At 42.1% G+C, this 18,529-nt stretch overlaps 1 protein-coding gene across 7 annotated transcripts in view; it reads right to left on the bottom strand.

The window, feature by feature from the left end:
• Positions 1–18,529, bottom strand: part of RUBCN (rubicon autophagy regulator) — a 2,564,006-nt gene that overhangs the window by 1,082,358 nt on the left and 1,463,119 nt on the right. For 4 of the 7 annotated variants that reach the window (XM_044070705.1, XM_044070708.1, XM_044070706.1 and 1 more), the window contains one exon: positions 13,500–13,574. The exons of the other annotated variants lie outside the window; for them this stretch is intronic. In XM_044070705.1, the coding sequence (XP_043926640.1) occupies positions 13,500–13,574 (75 nt within the window). The remainder of the gene's footprint in view (positions 1–13,499; positions 13,575–18,529) is intronic. 7 annotated transcript variants of the gene reach the window in all.

Genomic DNA, 18,529 nt, shown 5'->3' with positions numbered 1-18,529 from the left:
AGTGGTGATGAGTGTCCGGTACCCTGTAAAACCTATCGGGCTTGGCAGGGGCTGGAGGTAAAGTATCAGGAGCAGTGCAAGCATCATTGAATGCATCATCCACAACAGGAAGAACTGGAGGTATAGCTAAGGGCCTATGTTGCGGTAAGTGTAGAAAGGTCCTAAGCCTTTTTCTTGAATCTGAGAAATCTTGTCCCTGCCATTGGAATTGCTCTCTCATGGCATGTAAGGTTTCCCCAAAGGAAAATTCCTCCGGTGGAGAGACAGAAGGTATAGATTCTTCAGCATCGGAATCTTCATAAGTAGAAAAAGGAGCCTCTGGATGGTCTGTATTGTCTGAATCATCAGAAGAGTCATCTGAGGACACTGGCTCAGGGGGCTCTGCTCTAGGTCTCTTTTCTGGAGGTTGAGAGGCCCTGTCTGGGTGAGATTGGGATCCCCTTATTAAAGAGATGAGATCCTCTGCCAGAGTAAGCATTTTGGAACTGGAACTGGGCCTGTGAGAGGGGGGCTTAACAGGCACAGACTTAGCAGTTTTGGCTGCTTTAGCCCTGGCAAAAGCCTTTATAGACATGGCTGCAGGAGGCCTAGCAGCACCACGTGCTGGGGTAGAGACATCCAAAGGGATGGTGTCCGATATCTCTAGAGAAACCACATTAGTAGGCAAAACTTCAGAGGCCGATTCAACTAGGGTAGCAGGGGCCTTGGTAGTAGTCATGGATTCGGCTGAAGATTGACCCGTTTTCTCGGTTTCGGCCGAAACCGAGACACTCATGATTTGCTTAACCGTGGTTTCGCCGAAACCGCGGACCGCGAGGGTCGGTCTTTTCTTTCGTTCTTAATTTGAGAAGTCGGAGGATCCGACGGCATAATGTACGCAAAATCTGAGCCGAAAAACTGTTCAGCAAACTCCGACCGACGCCTAAGCGTTCGTCGGTTGAAGGAAGCACAGGCTAAACAGGCTGCTACGTCGTGGTCTGGGCCTAAACAAGGTAAGCAGTAAGAGTGGAAATCTTTATGAGGTATTTGTTTCCCACAAGTTAAACAGTTATTCACTTTTTCTGACATCGGCTGAGGCAAGAAAGAGTCCCCAACGGGTACTTAGCTTTTAGAAGTCTTCAAGTAGTATTCGGTAGTAGTAATCTCTGGATCTGACTGACCGGCACTTGCGAACAGCTTCTGCTTCGGGCGCCACGCGGCAAGAAAGACTGAGGAAATGGCGTTGGCTGATGCCTTTATACCCGAAGACCAGCAGAGATGACGTCGGGTGAAGTGCGACACCAGCCGAGGCCAGACCCAGACTTTGGAATCCGGCCGACCGAAGGGCTGCCTGACGACAGGACAACCCATTTGTAAGGACTGCAGATGCATCCTTGAAGGACATCTGTGGTGTTGTCTGTCTTTATCATCAACTGGCCTTCTTGGAGAAGAGGTCTGAGTGCCTGGATTGTCAATTTTACTGCCATCATTTCTTTTAGATTTATGTGCAGAAGCAGCTGGTCTTGAGTCCATAGGCCTTGAATGCACTTGCCCATCATGTGTGCCCCCCATCCGAGGTCTGAGGCATCTGTCGTGATGGTTTGTCTTGGTTGACTTTTGCAGAAGGGCAGTCCTGTGTTCGATTGACAGGCCTGAGCCCACCATAAGAACTCTTGCTTCAGGCATGGGATCATTGGAATTTTGGTTTCTAGGCTGTGCTTGTGTTGAGACCACAAATTCTTTAGGTACCACTGTAGCTTTCTCATATGAAGCCTGGCATGAGGGACCAGTATTATGCAGGATGCCATGAAGCCTAGAGCTTGTAGCACTTTTCTTGCAGTTAGATGGCTCTGCTTTGTTAATGCCAAGAAGTAGAGAGGAAGTTGCTCTTTCTTTTCTGCAGTTAGAAATGCCATTTGTTTTGATGTGTCCAGTTCTGCACCCAGAAAGGTTATTCTTTGGGATGGAATCAGCCTTGACTTTTTGTATTGACTGTATATCCCAGGGCTTGTAGCAGGTAGATGACTCTTTGTGAGGCTTCTGTTAGTTTGTTTTGTTGTCCGCTTGTATCAGGCAGTCGTCCAGGTAGGGATAGATTTGAATTCCTGAAGTCTGCAATGAGCGATTACTGATGCCAGGCATTTCGTGAACACTCTGGGCGCAGTAGATAAGCCAAAGGGCAATGCTGAGAATTGATAATGCTCTGATCCTGCAAGAAATCTGAGGTATCTTCTGCAAATTGGTCTTATGGGGACGTGCAGGTATGCCTCCTTGAGATCTAGAGTTACCAGCCAAGACTCCTTGCCCAGCATGGGAAGAAGCTGCTGCAGGGTCAGCATTTTGAATTTTGGAACAATGAGGAATGTGTTTAAAGTGGACAGGTCTAGAATAGGCCTCCATTTGTTTTCTTTTCTTGGTACCAGGAAGAGCCTGGAGTAAAATCCCTTCCCTTGCTCCATAAATGGTACCTTTTCCACAGCTCGCATTCTTAATAATTGAGATATTTGTTTTAGAGCTTCTGCCCTTTGAGAAGGTGGTAGGTTTGGCATTCCTCTCTTTCCTGGTAGTGTATGGAAATAGAACCTGTAACCTTTGTCTATAGTCTGCAAAATCCATTTTTCTCTTGTAATGCAGTGCCAGTTTCTTGAAAATAATGTTAGCTTTCCGCCTAAGGGTGCTTCTAGTTGTTCCCTGGTAGGCGGTGCCACCGCCAAGTCACTGTGATTGAGTTGTTGTAGTGGTGGTGGCTGTATCCGTGCCTCGTTGGTTGTTACCCTGCCACTGGCGACCCCTGTAGGCACCCCTGGATTGGTTTCTGCCTCTAGAGCCTATTCCTGCCTCTTTGTGCCTTAGAGGAGTCCGGAAAGGACCAATTCTTGGAGGGCCAATTCCTGCTAAACCTTGGAGGTTGAACTTGTAAGAAATCTTTTACTGTTTGCACAGATTTTGCTTTCTCTTCCATCTTTTTTAGTACCTGTTGTGCGGGGCACCAAATAAATTGACCTTGTCCATAGGTGCATCCAAAAGCTTAGATTTGACATGGTCTGGTAATGCCTGTTCTTTCAACCATGCATGCCTCCTGATAACTGTGCCAGTCATGGCTGATCTAAAGGAAGCCTCCAGTGCATCATAGCCACATTTTAAAGAATGGTTACTAACCTGCTGTATGTTATGTAACATTTCTTGAAGATACTTTTATCTAAAGATTCTTCAGAGGACAGCTTTTAGTCAACTGGTCAAGCATAAACTCTTGATATTGAATCATATGAAATTGGCAGTTCAAAGCTCTAGCTGACAAAGTAGCAGAGGTGTAAACTTTTTACCCCATCTCTAAGGACCTGGATTCCCTTTCAGAGGGAGGGGTTTTAGAAGAAGTAGCTGCTACAGCTTTAGGGCCCTGGGAGATAGTCTCTGGATCTGCAAAGGGCCTTATATAAGTGGTGATGAGTGTCCGGGACCCTGTAGTACCTATCGGGCTTAGCAGGAGCCGGAGGTAAAGTATCAGGAGCAGTGCAAGCATCATTAAATGCATCATCAACAACAGATAGAACTGGAGGTATAGCTAAAGGCCTATGCTGTGGCAAGTGTAGAAAGGTCCTAAGCCTTTTTCTAGAGTCTGAGAAATCTTGGCCCTGCCACTGAAATTGTTCCCTCATAGCATGCAAGGTTTCCCCAAAGGAAAATTCCTCAGGAGGAGAGGCTGAAGGGATGGATTCCTCAGCATCAGAGTCTTCGTAAGGAGAATAAGAAGCCTCAGGAGGGTCTGTATGTTCTGAGTCATCAGAGGAATCATCTGTAGCTACTGGCTCAGGGGGCTCTGCTCTAGGCCTCTTTTCTGGAGGAGGGAGAGAGGCCCTGTCTGGATGAGGCTGGGCTCCACGAATTAAAGAGATGAGATCCTCTGCCAAAGAAAGCATATGGGAGCTGGTGCTGGGCCTGTGAGAGGGGGCTTGGCAGGCACAGGTTTTGATGCTTTGGCTGCTTTAGCCCTGGCAAAGGCCTTAATAGACATAGCTGGGGGAGGCCTAGCAGCTCCACGTGCAGGGGTAGAAATATCTAGGGGAATGGTGTCTGATAAATCCTGTGAAATCGCAACAGAAGGTTGGATTTCAGAAGCCGTTTCTACCAGGATAGAAGAGGCCTCGGTAGAAGGCAAGTTATCGGCTGAAGAAAGAACCGCTTGCTCGGTTTCGCTGAAACCGAGACACTGTGGTTTGCTTAACCGCGGTTTCGGCGAAACCGCTGGACCGCGAAAGTGTCGGTCCTTTCTTTGGCGTTTTGGGTTATTTGCGTAGTCGGAGGATCCGACGGCATAATGTAGGCAAAATCGGAGCTGAAAATCTGTTCAGCAAAGTCGGCGACGCCTAAGCGTCCGTCGGTTAAAAGAAGCACAGGCTAGACAAGCTGCTACGTCGTGGTCTGGGCCTAAACAATGAATGCAATAGGAGTGGAAATCTTTATGAGGTATTTGTTTCCCACAAGATAAACAGTTATTAACTTTCTCTGACATCGGCTGAGGCAAGAAAGAGTCCCAACGGGTACTTAGCTTTATAGAAGTCTTCGAAGTAGTATTCGGTAGTAGTAATCTCTGGATCTGACCGACCGGCACTTGCGAACAGCTTCTGCTTCGGGTGCCACGCGGCAAGAAAGACTGGGGAAAATGGTGTCGGCTGATGCCTTTATACCCGAAGAACTGCCGCAATGACGTCGGGTGAAGTGCGACACCAGCCGAAGCCAGACCCAGACTTTGGAATCCGGCCGACCGAAGGGCTGCCTGACGACAGGACAACCCATTTGTAAAGACTGCAGATGCATCCTTGAAGGACATCCGCAATGGCCATGGAACCCCATATTGCTCCAGTATCTCCCACAAGACATTCCAGGGTATGCAGTCAAGTGTCTTCATCCACGTCAACAAAACACCTGCATACAGTACTGAAACTCCCATAACCTCTCCAATATGTGTAAAAGATAAAGAGCTGATCCAATGTTCAATAAAATCTACACTGGTCTTGTAAATCAGAGATCTGACTACTGGAAAAAGTCTACTTTCCATTACCTTAGCATATGTTTTCAAAGGAAGTCTGCGGAGTCCAATTCCTGTCTAAATGAGCAACCATCTTCTGCTCCTCCTTATTGTAAATGAAAAGCATTACACCCAGTCAGCCAGTCTACAGTTACTGTCATAACCTTCCATGTAATACTGAAAAGGCATGATATCCAAACAATGACCTGTATTCCTAGTCAGATTCCAATCACTCCTGTAGCCTTGCCAAAGTGGGACTGACTGATAGCCATGGTCACATCTACAGAAATGAATTAAATTCCACCATCTGTTTATGGCATAGCCCTCTCTGAAGAGGGCATGTCAACTAGATTCTACACTTCCTCAAAGTGTTTTTTCCACTCTAACTAATCCCCAAATCAGTCTCAGTACTTCACCACCACTGCCGACAACAGCCTATACAATATTCCACCTTCTCTTCTGGAGTTGTCAGGCAGTTGCTAGAATCTCTTGTAGGCTCTCCAAAAATCATTCAACATGGTCTCAGACTCCTCTGAGACCCAAGCCTTTTCTTCACAGAATACCAATGATGCAGTCTTCCTAGCTTGTCAATACTGACTGCCGAGTTTCTGGCTCCTATTTTGTTATACTTTTTAAAAGCCTTTCTTTAGCTCAACAGCTTCAGTCGGGCTAGTATGTACAACAGAATCCTAAAGCTACTGTTAGAATAAGTGCTAACCACTAAGAAATTAGCTAGCAGAAACCAAGTGAGTGTTTAGTTATTTCCTCTTTCACATAAGAAAAAAATGACAGGCATATGGGGATTTTTTTTACATATGTAAGCTGGTAGACAGAAGACATTACATTGTGTGATGTCTACCTCTTTGACCATTACTGCACAAGAAAAAAAAAAAACAGCTGCAAGCCAAAAACAGTCTGACATCAGTTATATCCTATATGTACCCTGCTGCAGGCAATATCTCGAAGATAAACCTGCATATAAATATCCATCTAATGTCAAGGCACAGGTAAAGCAATACAGTGCGTGTCTGCGTCACTAGTGACCTCAGCTAGGGAAAGAACATGGACTCCCTGAATGTCAAAAGGGGACAGAAGGAAGCTATTCCTTACTTCAAGATGAGCACATGCATGGAACCTTCACTGGATACTGAAGGAAGCATACTTCTACAAATCACACATAATGGAGGATTGCAGAAGCACGCGACTGCGATGTCATGTCTACTAATGAAGTAAAACGGGAAAACAGATACAAGTTTTCACAGACACTCCAAAGCATGGTTAAATGTCTCCTACTACTTCCAAAGTTTTGATCTCATCTAGTTTTGTGCCAGATAATGTCCAACAGCATATCATGCTTCACTGCTACAGGTCGAAGCACACAGTGGTACAACAAAGAAACTAAGGCAAGCATTCAGTTACAGGTGAACCCAAGGACAAATGCAAGTTTGTGAGGCTGTTTGGAATTATACAAAGGAGAGCCCAAAATCATCATGCAAACATTTTCAGCTCTGTTACCAAAATCAATACACAGAAAATCCACAGTGACAAATACAGCACACAATGCAGCAAATGTAACTTTAATAGGACATTAGGCACATGTGAACTGTCAAACTCACAAACTCATCAGCTACAAACCAATACAGACATTGCAAAAAAAAAAAAAAAACTTTCTGTCTCAGGTATGAAGATTAACTGAATCATCCAATTAAAAAAAGTTAGCAAATTTAGTTACAGGTTGGTACAGTGAGGCCCATAATAACCTACCTGCCTGGTAATATATTCAAATGTCCTGACATTAAGTACAGAGAAGATGGCATAATGTGGCTGTTCTTTACTCTTTCTAAAAAGTATACAGTCTTAGAGACAACAATGGGATCATTGTCAATTTTAATTGTGCTACTCAGAACAAGTTTTTTTTGCCTAAAGTACTACAAACATGATCTGTAAGCAAACAGCATTTGTGCAAACGACTGGCAACACAAACCCTTTTTAAATTATTTTTCAACAGTTTTCTGTTATGCAGTTGTGATGCCTGTGCCATGGCCCAGCAATCAAGGAACCTCAATCCTCACCAGTGTAGGGTGTCTCATATAGGAGGACAGGATAACAAATACACACAGTAAAGTGCAATTTCCCTTAAGAGCACACAGATATCACAGTCAGTCCCGGGGCTGGTCACTCCTTTGCTCTGCAGGTCCCCAATAAGACTCCCCACTGGCACAGCTATAGGGTCCAGATCTCAGCCTAGTGGGTGTCCAACCAGTGCTTCATGTCCCTGCCCAGGTAACTGACACACACACACACACACACACACACACACACACACACACACACACACTTTGAGAAGAGTTTATATAACCATACAGACACTCCTGGGGAATACTGGCACAGGTTCTCCAGCTGTGCCCCCTTTTTCCCAGACTATATGGTAGTACCAGGTGTCACCACCCACTAATATTTATCAGCTACTCAGAGGCCCTTAAAAGGGTGTCCAATTATTACTGAGCAATATTATTATCCAATTGGTAGTATAGCCCAGGGCTAAAGCTATTGAAGTGGCTTTGTACAATTTTACCAAAGGCATGCAAGTTCTCTAAAGAGCTTAAATTATCTCTACAAAACCAGCCACGGTTGAAAGGGTTTAAAAATATTTATAATAAATATTCAAAACACAAGACAATACTTTTTACTACGCAGTGCTGGTCAAGAGTTCAGAGATCACAGATAAATACTTAAAATAATTCGGTAGTACAGTTCTGACATCACAGAAACACACTTAGAAATAGCTAGAAACTGGAAAGATTAGACTAAGAGAAAACACAAATCCAAGATAAACTTACATATAGAGCAAGACAGCGCTGGTGAGTTGGATGGTCAAGACAAAAATGCCTGTTTTTAAAATCACATTCCTGGTTCACATTACATCATTCTTCACACTTCCCTGGTTTCCCAGGCTAACAGAAACTACATTTACATTCTTCACCTCTGGGTAGAAACCAGAGCAATAAAGGACATTTATGCATGCAAATTCTGGCCATTAACTCTGGCCTTAAAACAATAGCAAGAATTCCTTCATCTAGACTGGCCGGAGCCATGTTTACATCAAAGGGTCACAACATGCTTTACTTGGTCTGCAGAGTGCACTGTTATTACATTTTTGCAGTTCCACATATAACAGCATTTTTTCCGTTTAAGACAACAAGAATTACCTATAAAATTCTATCTGGCTAGGCAGGCTGCCTTCACAGAAGTATTACCTGGTGTAATTTAAAAAAGGATGGGAGACACAAATGCATTTAAGTCCCAAATCCAGAATATAAGTTAGGTCAAAAGTTTGTAAGAAGTCATTTAAAAGCAAGCAAAGCCTCAAGCCAAATTGTGCAAGTGGTTAGATAAAAGTTAAATACACACTAGATCATTTCCTAAGAAATTGATTAACACTTTTCAAAAGTATAAGAGTTAAAAGGTACAGAAGATGATGCAGAATACTACTCTGGCACTAGGGATATGTGAATGCCAACATCCCATCAGTCACTCAGATTCAATGGTTCAAAATTAAAAACAGTGGAAATGGTGAGAGAGCTTCAACATGACCCTAGCACCCTGTATCAGGATATGGGATGGACCAATCTGACAAAGTACAAATAACATCAGGGTACAGGACATAGCTGGCAAAAAACTCTCCAGTCAGTACATATGCATGACATTCATTCTGTGACACGACAGCAGCTTTTAGTACTAAAACTATGCTAGTCTGTAATGAATACAACCACATACTTCAGTATTCACAATCTATTTTTATTTATATCCTGATCATCTCTAAAAGGGATCCTTTCATCAAATGTCTTGATTTCATTACTGGTTCAACAGAATACAAGCTGTTGATGAGCAAGACAAGCCATCCAGCAACAATGCTGGTAATCTTGTATGGAAAATGGGTCTGCAAAAGGGATTTGCATCAGAAAAGCTAGCTGAGAATGACCAGACATTGCGTATGCCAGAAATGTAGTGACCATGTCTCCTTCTCCTTGGGGCTGTCACCATACAAGTTTGACTTTAATGGGGCACTGAACATCCAAAGGGACTTAAAGTCAGGATACAGAAAAGCAGAGAAAACCAAGAGGGGAAAACAAAATTTCTACTACCTGCTGCATTTAGAACACAGTATGTGCTGTTCTCCAGAGATTTTAGTCGTGGTGAGTGTGACAGGCTGTAATCCAAGGTCAAATTTAATAAACACATGGATTCTGCAGAAAGCAGCAATAAGCAATGAATAAACACCACAGCATCAAAAAAGGCCAATCTGCATGTGGCACTATTTTATATATGGTTTGAGAAGCTACAGATGCTACTATTTTACTCCACTAGCTGCATCTTCAACAGAGATAAAGCTTACAAAATAACTGGCCAATGTTTACTTCTTTAATCATCCGTAGCCAAAAAGAACAAGTAGTCTGTGTCACAGCAGATATCTACGGCGGTTATTCCCAAATTTCTGCAATGAAGTACTACTCACATAGCTGTTATGAAGCACCAGAAATCTGAATGGGAAACAAGTGGATGTAATGGACATCAGACTTCAGTTTTGAAGTTACTTATAAGAAAAATGCACAAACAAGATGTAAGACATGTGGGACAGGGAGTAATTTCTTCTTATGACGTTATATTTTGGAGGGCTTTATTCCACAGACAAAAATTACTTTTTACTAAAACATCCAGTTAACAAAATGTGTGCTCACTATGAAAACAGAAACTTCATAGTCCTTTTTTTTTCTTTTAGTAAAAATACATGCAAGCAAATGGAAATTACATCACCGGTATGCTTTCCATCACAGTTTATGATTAACAACTTCAGAATTACCTCAAACACAGAAATCAACAAGCTTTGAAGGAAAAAAACATAATTGTGGTAATTATCAAAATCAAGTAACCTTGCAGAGCTACAACAACAGTTAGGTTAATTAATTTTTTAGGAAATGACTTCTTAGAAATCAAAATTAGGAAGGATCTTAGTCTGTCTTTCTAGTCAGTCTAACAATGCAAGCGACAAACAGAAGTTACAGGGACAGGGAATGTGCAAGACTTTGAAGGAGGACCAGTCCCTACAGAGAATAAACAAACACCCTCACCCATCCAGGTCATCAGAGCAGTAGAATACATAAATAATGTAGTGGCATGCACTGCAGAAACATAAATCAAACCTCAAGCAATTAAAATGTAATTAGATATACCACACCCTGGAACAGATATTCTAATCCATTAGTAACACAAGCATTTCTCTGCTCTATCAGGCGAAAATGTGCGTGTGCAAAAGTTCGGAAATCAAATTTCATTACAATAAAAATCAAAAGTAAACCAAAGGGGCCAGCGACTGCACACCACATGCACTCCAACAGTAGTAGGGCAAGACTCAGTTCATGGTTTTTGTGTGAAACACTACACATCAGCTACAATGATCAACAGTTCTCCATCCAAATTCTGTGAGCAAGTCTTGCAAGTTTGCTTGCTAAATAAGATCAAAAGAATGAGTATGTGTGTAGCTACACACACTACAGAAGACAGATAAAAATATAAGTGGATGGGGGAGAACTTAAGCTCTTACAGCCTGGAGTTGTCAGACAACAAAATTCTACAAACCTAGCAACAACAGATTATTTATGTGGAAGGGTGGTCTTTTATTTTCTTTCCTTTGCAGCCTTCATGAAGGCAAGTACATTTCAGTGGATGAGGCACAGAACATGTGGCTTAAGGGGAGGTTTGTAACTCAGATAAGGTTGCATCTTTGGAAAGGGATAGATGGCAAGGAAAACTCTCACCCTCCTATATAAAGGAAAATCTCACCCATAAATGAGTCAGGGAGGTTCATATTGGGATTACATAACAATACACAGCTACCCTAGGAATCAATCTGGTGGGCAAAGGAGAAACTTCAGTTCAGCAAACTGTACACAGGAAGAGTGCATCACAAATAGGAGCACTGATCTATGGCACTTCAACAAGGTTACCAAACTGTACACAGGAGGAGTGCATCACAGCTGCCAACACTGACTTGTCAAACTTCGACAAGTTGAAAACAGGAGGCGTGCATCGCAGATACCAGTACCAACCCGTGGCACTTCAACAAGAACAACAAACTGTATACAGGAAGTATGCATCACAAATACCAGTACCTACCTGTGATACTTCAAATGGCTAACAAACTGTACACAGGAGGCTTGTATAACAAGTTGCAACATTGACCTGTGGCACTTTTCTCCAAAGTTCTACTACTCCATCTCAGAGAGTCATAAGACCACAATATACCAGGCTCCAGCCTTCAGCCTCAGGGTTAACTTCATAATATCTCAACAAACAAGTAACAAAATATGGACAAGTCTGACCCCTGTCCTCAGTCTTCCACACTGTCATTGGGCTTTTTCACATTAGACTGCAGCTCTTAGCCACAAGCTCACGTGTGTTACTGAACAAACAACAGGAGTCCCACCACCTTACCTCTAGCTTCAAGGCTCAGAATCCTAGTTTGCTTTATCCAAATCCTCAGGTTTAGGATTATAATGTGATGCAAAGAGAGCTATCAGACCACATTCTGCTTTACCCATGGACTCAGGTTTAGGTTTACAATATGAGGCTAAGATAGTGACAGGGTCGCCTTACACATGGCCTTCAACTTCACTCTCATACTTGTACTTTAATGATAAGCAAATCACAAGGCTTTTTCATGCCTAATGATCTGTGACAGAACTACTTCATTCCTGGCCCCCTGTCCCTGTGTTCACTAAAAGAGTTTTGCTCTGCCTGTCTCATGTTTTCAGATGAGATAGTCAGGAAGCCTCCTCTTACTCAGACTCCTACTTTACCCAATTTTGAGCCTCGGGCTCTAGTTTACAGTGATAAGGTCAAAGGACTCTCCTACAGTTTCAGGTTTATCAAGTGATTTCCTCACTCCTAAACTAAATTCTTCTTTATTTAAATCAAAGAGACTCCTCTTTCCTGATCCATGCCTTCCACTTCAAATTCACAAAGTGATAATAATGTCAGAAAACTTCAATATGCCTGATCTGGCACTTGACTACCCATTGGCACTGTGATGTTAAGCAAGCTACAGACCCACAATATAACAGTAAACAAATTATAGGACCTCTTACTACCTGATTCTCCCACTTCAAGCTCATGTTAGGGCAATGAGTTAAAGGTTCGCCTAGTAACTGACCTTCCGCTCAGGTTCACAGAATGATGATGACAGAGTCATGGGACTTCTTTGTGTTTGATCCAGCCTTAAGTCACATGCACAGCATGCAATGTTAAGCAGGCCACAGGACCCCAATATAATTAATCCAAGCTTTCACTGTCAGACTGAAGCTGTGAAAATGTGTGAGTTACAGGACCTTTTGAAGTCTGATCCCTGCATCATGCAAAGAATGGGTGGTAAGACAGGTATCAAATGAAGACAGGGAACAGTTGCTCTGTTTGGAAGTTTTGGATACATATCTATACAAGGCAAAGGCTATTAAATACCTTTAATTTTATGTATCTGAGTTACTAAACAGTTAACCGGGTCAGTTCCAATGAGGATGCACAGTGGTCTTGCAAAAGTTAATTGAGCTGTAGGTTTTCCAGCTTTTGACAGTGAACCAGACTTGAAAAGATCAATAAAGTAGGCTCTTTTTCCATCCCTGGTAGGTAATCATATACTATCCAGAGCCTGTCATGGAAACACACAAATATGTCAGATACATCTAAGCCTAAGTCATCAGGTGGATGAGGCTTCACAATGTACAAAGTTGTCTTTTACAGATCTAGATCTGTTGTCATGTGTCTTTGAATATGAGTGTGGTACCCACATAAGTCAGGTGCCACTCACCAGGCAAACCAGTGCTATAACCTAATGTTGGACCACTATATTATTCTTCCCAAATGTTTGCCTGTGTGCAAACTCCAAGTGCACAATCCCCTCCATATCACTAATGTCCCTTTTAAATTCAAGGCAAGCCAAGCTGTTTCTCTGAATTTCAGCACCTGTCATGGAAGCCAACAAACCTACCATCTTAACCTCTTATTAAGGAGACAGCCCTAGTGAAATTAGAATGACAAAGTCTTCTGAAAGCAGCAATGACCACACACTCAAGAAATATGAAATAAATGAATTAGTCCAATGTTAGAACACCTTCAATGTAGAATGGGTTGAAGATTTCCTACTAAATTAATATACATAACTACTGAAGTATCTCTGTAGGGGGTTGGACTGGTTCTCCTTTTGCCGTCTGCACAAGTGCTCTCTCCTGATAACGACTGTGGTGTAAGTATTTGCTCAGCTACATACACACCCATTATTTGTAAATGCAAGCAAGTGTGCACCTAGTACACACACATTATCTGTAAATGCAAGCAAGCAAGCGTGCGTGCACGCAGGCACGCACGCACACACACACGCACTGCAGATCTGCACGCTCTCCCACACACACTGCATTTGCAGCACAGCACACTGATTGAATACCTGAAAACAGTGATGCCATTGAGGCTGAAAGTCCACTCTTAGACATCTGACTCAGGTTAGTTCCGTCACTCCCATCTGTGTAATACAAAATGCTGATTTAACTAAAATGCCCAGACGGAAACAAGAAAGTGTCTTTGTGCAAAGTCAGGAGGAACATGGCAACTGTAAACATTAAAAAGCACACTACAAACATTTGCTTGATAATTCTGCCACAAGCACAGTTCTAAGGAAGGCAGTTCTCAAAGGTGCAATAAAACATTCCCACAGGATGCAGATATTTTGTGAAACACCAACTTTATATTTACATCAACTGCTTGTAATCCTTCACATATATTACCTGACCCTCTCTCTTTCATAGGAAAACTCTTTGACAGATAATTACTTTTTAAAATATGAAATAAAATAATAATAATAATAATAATAATAATAATAATAATACCCATTTGTTAACCAGGTAGGTCCACTGGACTCACAGTCCTTTTTCAGGGGTGACCCAGGAACAATGTCTGTTTGAATAACATGTTCAAAATCACACAGTAGAATCAGCGATCACAAAGTCATTCTCAGTGAAAGTCATCCCACAGCAATCAACTGCAAGCAGTAGTCAGAGAAGGCTCTAATGTCAACAGAGACCAGGCTAAAGACCTGGAAGTTGACTAGAGAGAAAGCACAGCAGTTCAAGGAAGTACTCAGGGCTGTAGCATCTCAAGAAAAAAAAAGAAATATGTGGAGTTGAAGAAGGACGGCAGCATCTCCAAACAGAATGTGTGAGGACTACAGAATAGATACGTGTCTGAGCCAGGTATGGAAATAAGGTACATAAGGAAAGCTTGTAGAATACAGAAGTCCAGGAAGTCATCAAAAGAAAGGAGTGCAGGAAAAAGTAGGAGACAGAAATGATGGACCAGGCTAGGAAGGAATACTGGTCTACTAAGAAAGAAAGGAGAAAAACAAAATAAGTGGAGAACAATGGGCACAATTTTTTTTAATCTCTTTTTGTTTCCCAAGACGTCCCCTCAGACCTCTGCAAAGTGTGCTTGCCACTTGAATAACCTCCAACTAACCCAGTCTGTGCTCCCATCACTACTGCATCCTAAACTCCACTCGGGCTCTATTTTCTGCAGTATTAGCAGCAAACCCTTGGCCGGACTTCAAGCATGAGCTTCCCAACCTGCTCCACAGCCTTGAAGAACGTCCAACTAACCCGTTTGCCCTTACATCACTACTGCATCCTACAATTCCACTCAGGCTCTATTTTCTGCAGTATTAGCCGCAAACCCTTGGCCAGACTTCAAGCAAGATCCTCCCAACCTACCCCACAGTGTAGCTTGAAGAACCTCCAACTAACTCAATCTGCCCTCCCAACACTACTGCATTCTACAATTCTACTTGAGCTCTATTTTCTGCAGTATTAGCCGCAAACCCATGGCCAGACTTCAAGCAAGAGCCTCCCAACCTACCACACAGTCTTGAAGAACCTGCAACTAACCCAGTCTGCCCTCCCATCACTACTGCATCCTACAATTCTGCTGGGAGGTTTCTTCTTCCCATCATTCTCAACAAGCTTCTACCTTCCCAAACGGAGCACTAGTATTTGACACTCCCATGGCTCACCACACGCTCACATGATATGGTAGGACAAGAGGTCATTGCCTCTGGAGAGGATTTTTGGCACCACTTAGAGAAATATTGGGGCCAATAATAGAGAGCTTGTTCATCGTCCTTGGACCCCTGCTGATTTGCATCCTATGTCCAAAAGTTTTCCAAATATTAGAAAAGACCCATTAAGGTTTAAGGAACAATTAAAAACTATAACAGAATGTTATAACCATACTTTGGTAGATTTACACCAACTGCTTTGGGTAGTCATGTCAGATGAAATAAGAAAACACTTGCTTAAAAGGCTAAAATAACAGATTTTATTCTCACAGGGAATGCACTTATAGACAGAATGACAGGGCTGTTAAATAAAAATTACAAAAGTGTGCCAAATTAGGACAGACTGGTCTATGATACAGGCATGCAAGAAAAACAGAGGGAAAGCCCATGCAGAACATTTGAGATGCCTTAAAGCAGTGTTTGCTTGACATTCAGGAATACAAGATCCAAAAGTACAAGCTAAGCCAGTTAGTTCAGCTGCTTTTGTGCAGGGTCTGATAGCCCCTGTACAAAAAGGATTTGGATTCATTATTAAGTGCTGCAACTCACTGTACTGACCATAAAAAAATGGAAAAAGGATACTGAGGATAAGCTGTTACCTTTGTAAATAAGGCAGTTAAATGCTCCAAGGGCATAAACAGGGGTGGGGAAAGGGGGAGAGGAGTTGCTAGTGGGGTTTAGTAAGAGTGCAGGTCGAGGGAAGCAAGGTGCAGCTGGTTGGCAACAATGAGCTCGCAGTGCCCCTCCTTCCTCATCTGATGGATCTTGCTTCAATTGTGGTGAAGCAGGACATTGCAAAGGAGAATGCCCACACAAGCAAATGAAGAGCCCAAGATACTTAGACTGAATGGCAGCCAAATTATAACAGTACTGTATTTCCACCACCACCTCCTCATATTGGAAGGAGTCAGGAGTCACCATACTATGTTGGAATAATAAAACAAAAAATAAATCTTGAGCCTCTGCTGCCAATAGAGCACAAGGGACCCTATGTTAAGGTTGTTATATATCTTGTCTCAGAGCCCATACCTATTTCTATTTCTCTAGGACCTACCAAAAAAGGTATTCTTTCCTTTTGAGTACTACTGCACCGGTGAACTTGCTAGAAAGAGACTTGCTATTCAAACTGGGCTGTACTATTTACTGTACACCAGAAGGGACATAAGGTATTTGGATGTTACAATAAAATCAGAGGGGAAAATATTAGCAGTCTTAGCAGAAGTGGAGGAACAGCCTGTTGAAGGCATACAGGCAGCTGAAAAACTGCTGCAGCAGGTACCTGCTAACTTATGGGCTAAGCAAGCTAATGAAGTAGGTGTATTAAAATAGGCAAAACCAGTAAAAATAAAATTGGATCAACATAAACCTCTCCCTAGAGTTCTGCAGTATCCAATGAAACCAGAAGCAGAGCAGGGAATCAAACTTGTAATTCAGTCCTTAATACAACAAGAAATAACAGTGCCAGCTAATAGCCATTTTGATACTCCTATTCTACCTGTAAAGAAGCCAGAAAAGGATACTTAGCAGTTTGTGGAAGATTTGAGGGCTGTAAGAAATGCAGTATTACCAACTTTTCCTGTGGCTCCAAATCCAGCAACAGTACTAAGTTGCATACCACCTACAGCAAAATATTGTTCTGTGATACATCTGTGTTCAACACTGTTTTCTATACATATCCACCCTGAAAGTCAGTTTATGTTTGCCTTTACTTATAAGGGATAGCAGTATACATGGACACAGTTACCACAGGGGATACACTGAATTTCCTTCATTATTTTCTCAGATTCTGAAAAAGGATTTGAAAGATGTGACACTTCCAGGTAGGTCTATGTGAGTAGTGCAATATGTAGATGATTTACTAATAGCACCTGATTCTCTTCAGTTGTGTCAGCAGGATACAATACACCTTTTGCAGAAAAAGAACAAGTGTCAAGAGAAAAGTTACAGCTATGGTCATCTAACGTATCTTATCTTAGTCATTTGATATCTCAGGGTAGCAGGCAGATGCTATCTCGTACTGAGGCAACAGCTAAAGCCCCACCAACAGCTACTCAATGTCAGCTTAGATCTTTCTCGGGTATGACAGGATATTGCAGAATGTGTATTTCTAACTAATCAAAAATTACTAAACCTTTGACAAAACTTTTAAAACAGGATTCACCAGAGCCCCTCCCATAGAATAGTGAGGAGAAAATTCATTTCAGAATCTAATGCAAGATTTAGCTTACTGCTCCAGCCTTAAGGATGCCAGATTATGGAAAGACTTTCATTTCATTTTGTCATTAAAGTAATGGGTTTGCTCAGGGATTGCTTGCACAGAAACATGGGAACAACTATCGTCCATTAGCTTACTATAGTACACCACGTGATTCGGTTGGAAAAGGATTTCCACTGTGTTTAAGGGTGGTGGCTGACTCTTCCATTCTAGTCAATCTTGCACAATCACTGGTGCTGAGGCATGATCTTACAGTAGCTGTCTCTTATTCTGTATTATCTCTCTAACTTAAAATGAAAGCTCAACCCCTCTCGACTACACGTCTAAATATGAACCTAACACTTCTTTCTGATCCTTCTGTTTCTCTCCTACACTGTCCTGTTCTAAATCCTGCATCTTTGTTACCTACTGCTGAGGATGGTAAACAGCATGATTGCATGTGTGTGACTAATTATCTGCTTTCTCCTATGAATGACTTAAAAGGAAACACCTATACCCAACGCTGAACTAGATTTATTTGTGGATGGTTTTGTTGGAGATTGAAATGTAAGCTTGATCGCAGGAATATTTGTCTGCACCAGTAATGTTGTTTTGCTTCAACAAAGACTAGAGTGTGAATATTCTACCCAGATAGTTGAATTAATGGCTCTACAAAGAGCTTGTAGATTAGCAAAGAGGAAAACTGTGAACCTTTTTACCAATAGCAGATATACCTTTCTTGTACATGATTTTGGGCAACTTTGGAAATGCAGGGGATTCTTAACTTCAGCAGGAACTCAGATTAACAATTCTGGTACTTGCGTATTATCACAACCACATTCTGAACAGGCTAAATGGCTTATTTCCAAGCTGTTTAGTGTTCTCTCTCTCTAATGATGTTTTACTGTTGAAACGATTTACTTGAAGGATGCTTCATGCTTCCTTGAGTTTTGCTGTCTTCACAGTGTTTACGTAAGTACCCATGTTGCAACAGTGGAAATAGACCGAAATTTATGTTTCAGTTTCTACTTATTAATGTACAGGTACAAATGCTGCTTGCACATCCACAATAAACACTATGAAGATAGCAAAACTGAAGGAAGCATGAAGCATCCTTCAAATAAAACATTGTTTCAACAGTAAAACATCCTTAGAGAGAGAGAGAGAACTAAACGGG

This window comes from Protopterus annectens, chromosome 4.part1, assembly GCF_019279795.1.
Source record: "Protopterus annectens isolate FY-2018-M chromosome 4.part1, PAN1.0, whole genome shotgun sequence".
In the NCBI taxonomy this organism is placed as follows: domain Eukaryota; kingdom Metazoa; phylum Chordata; order Ceratodontiformes; family Protopteridae; genus Protopterus; species Protopterus annectens.
This window is presented reverse-complemented; position numbering and strand designations above follow the sequence as displayed.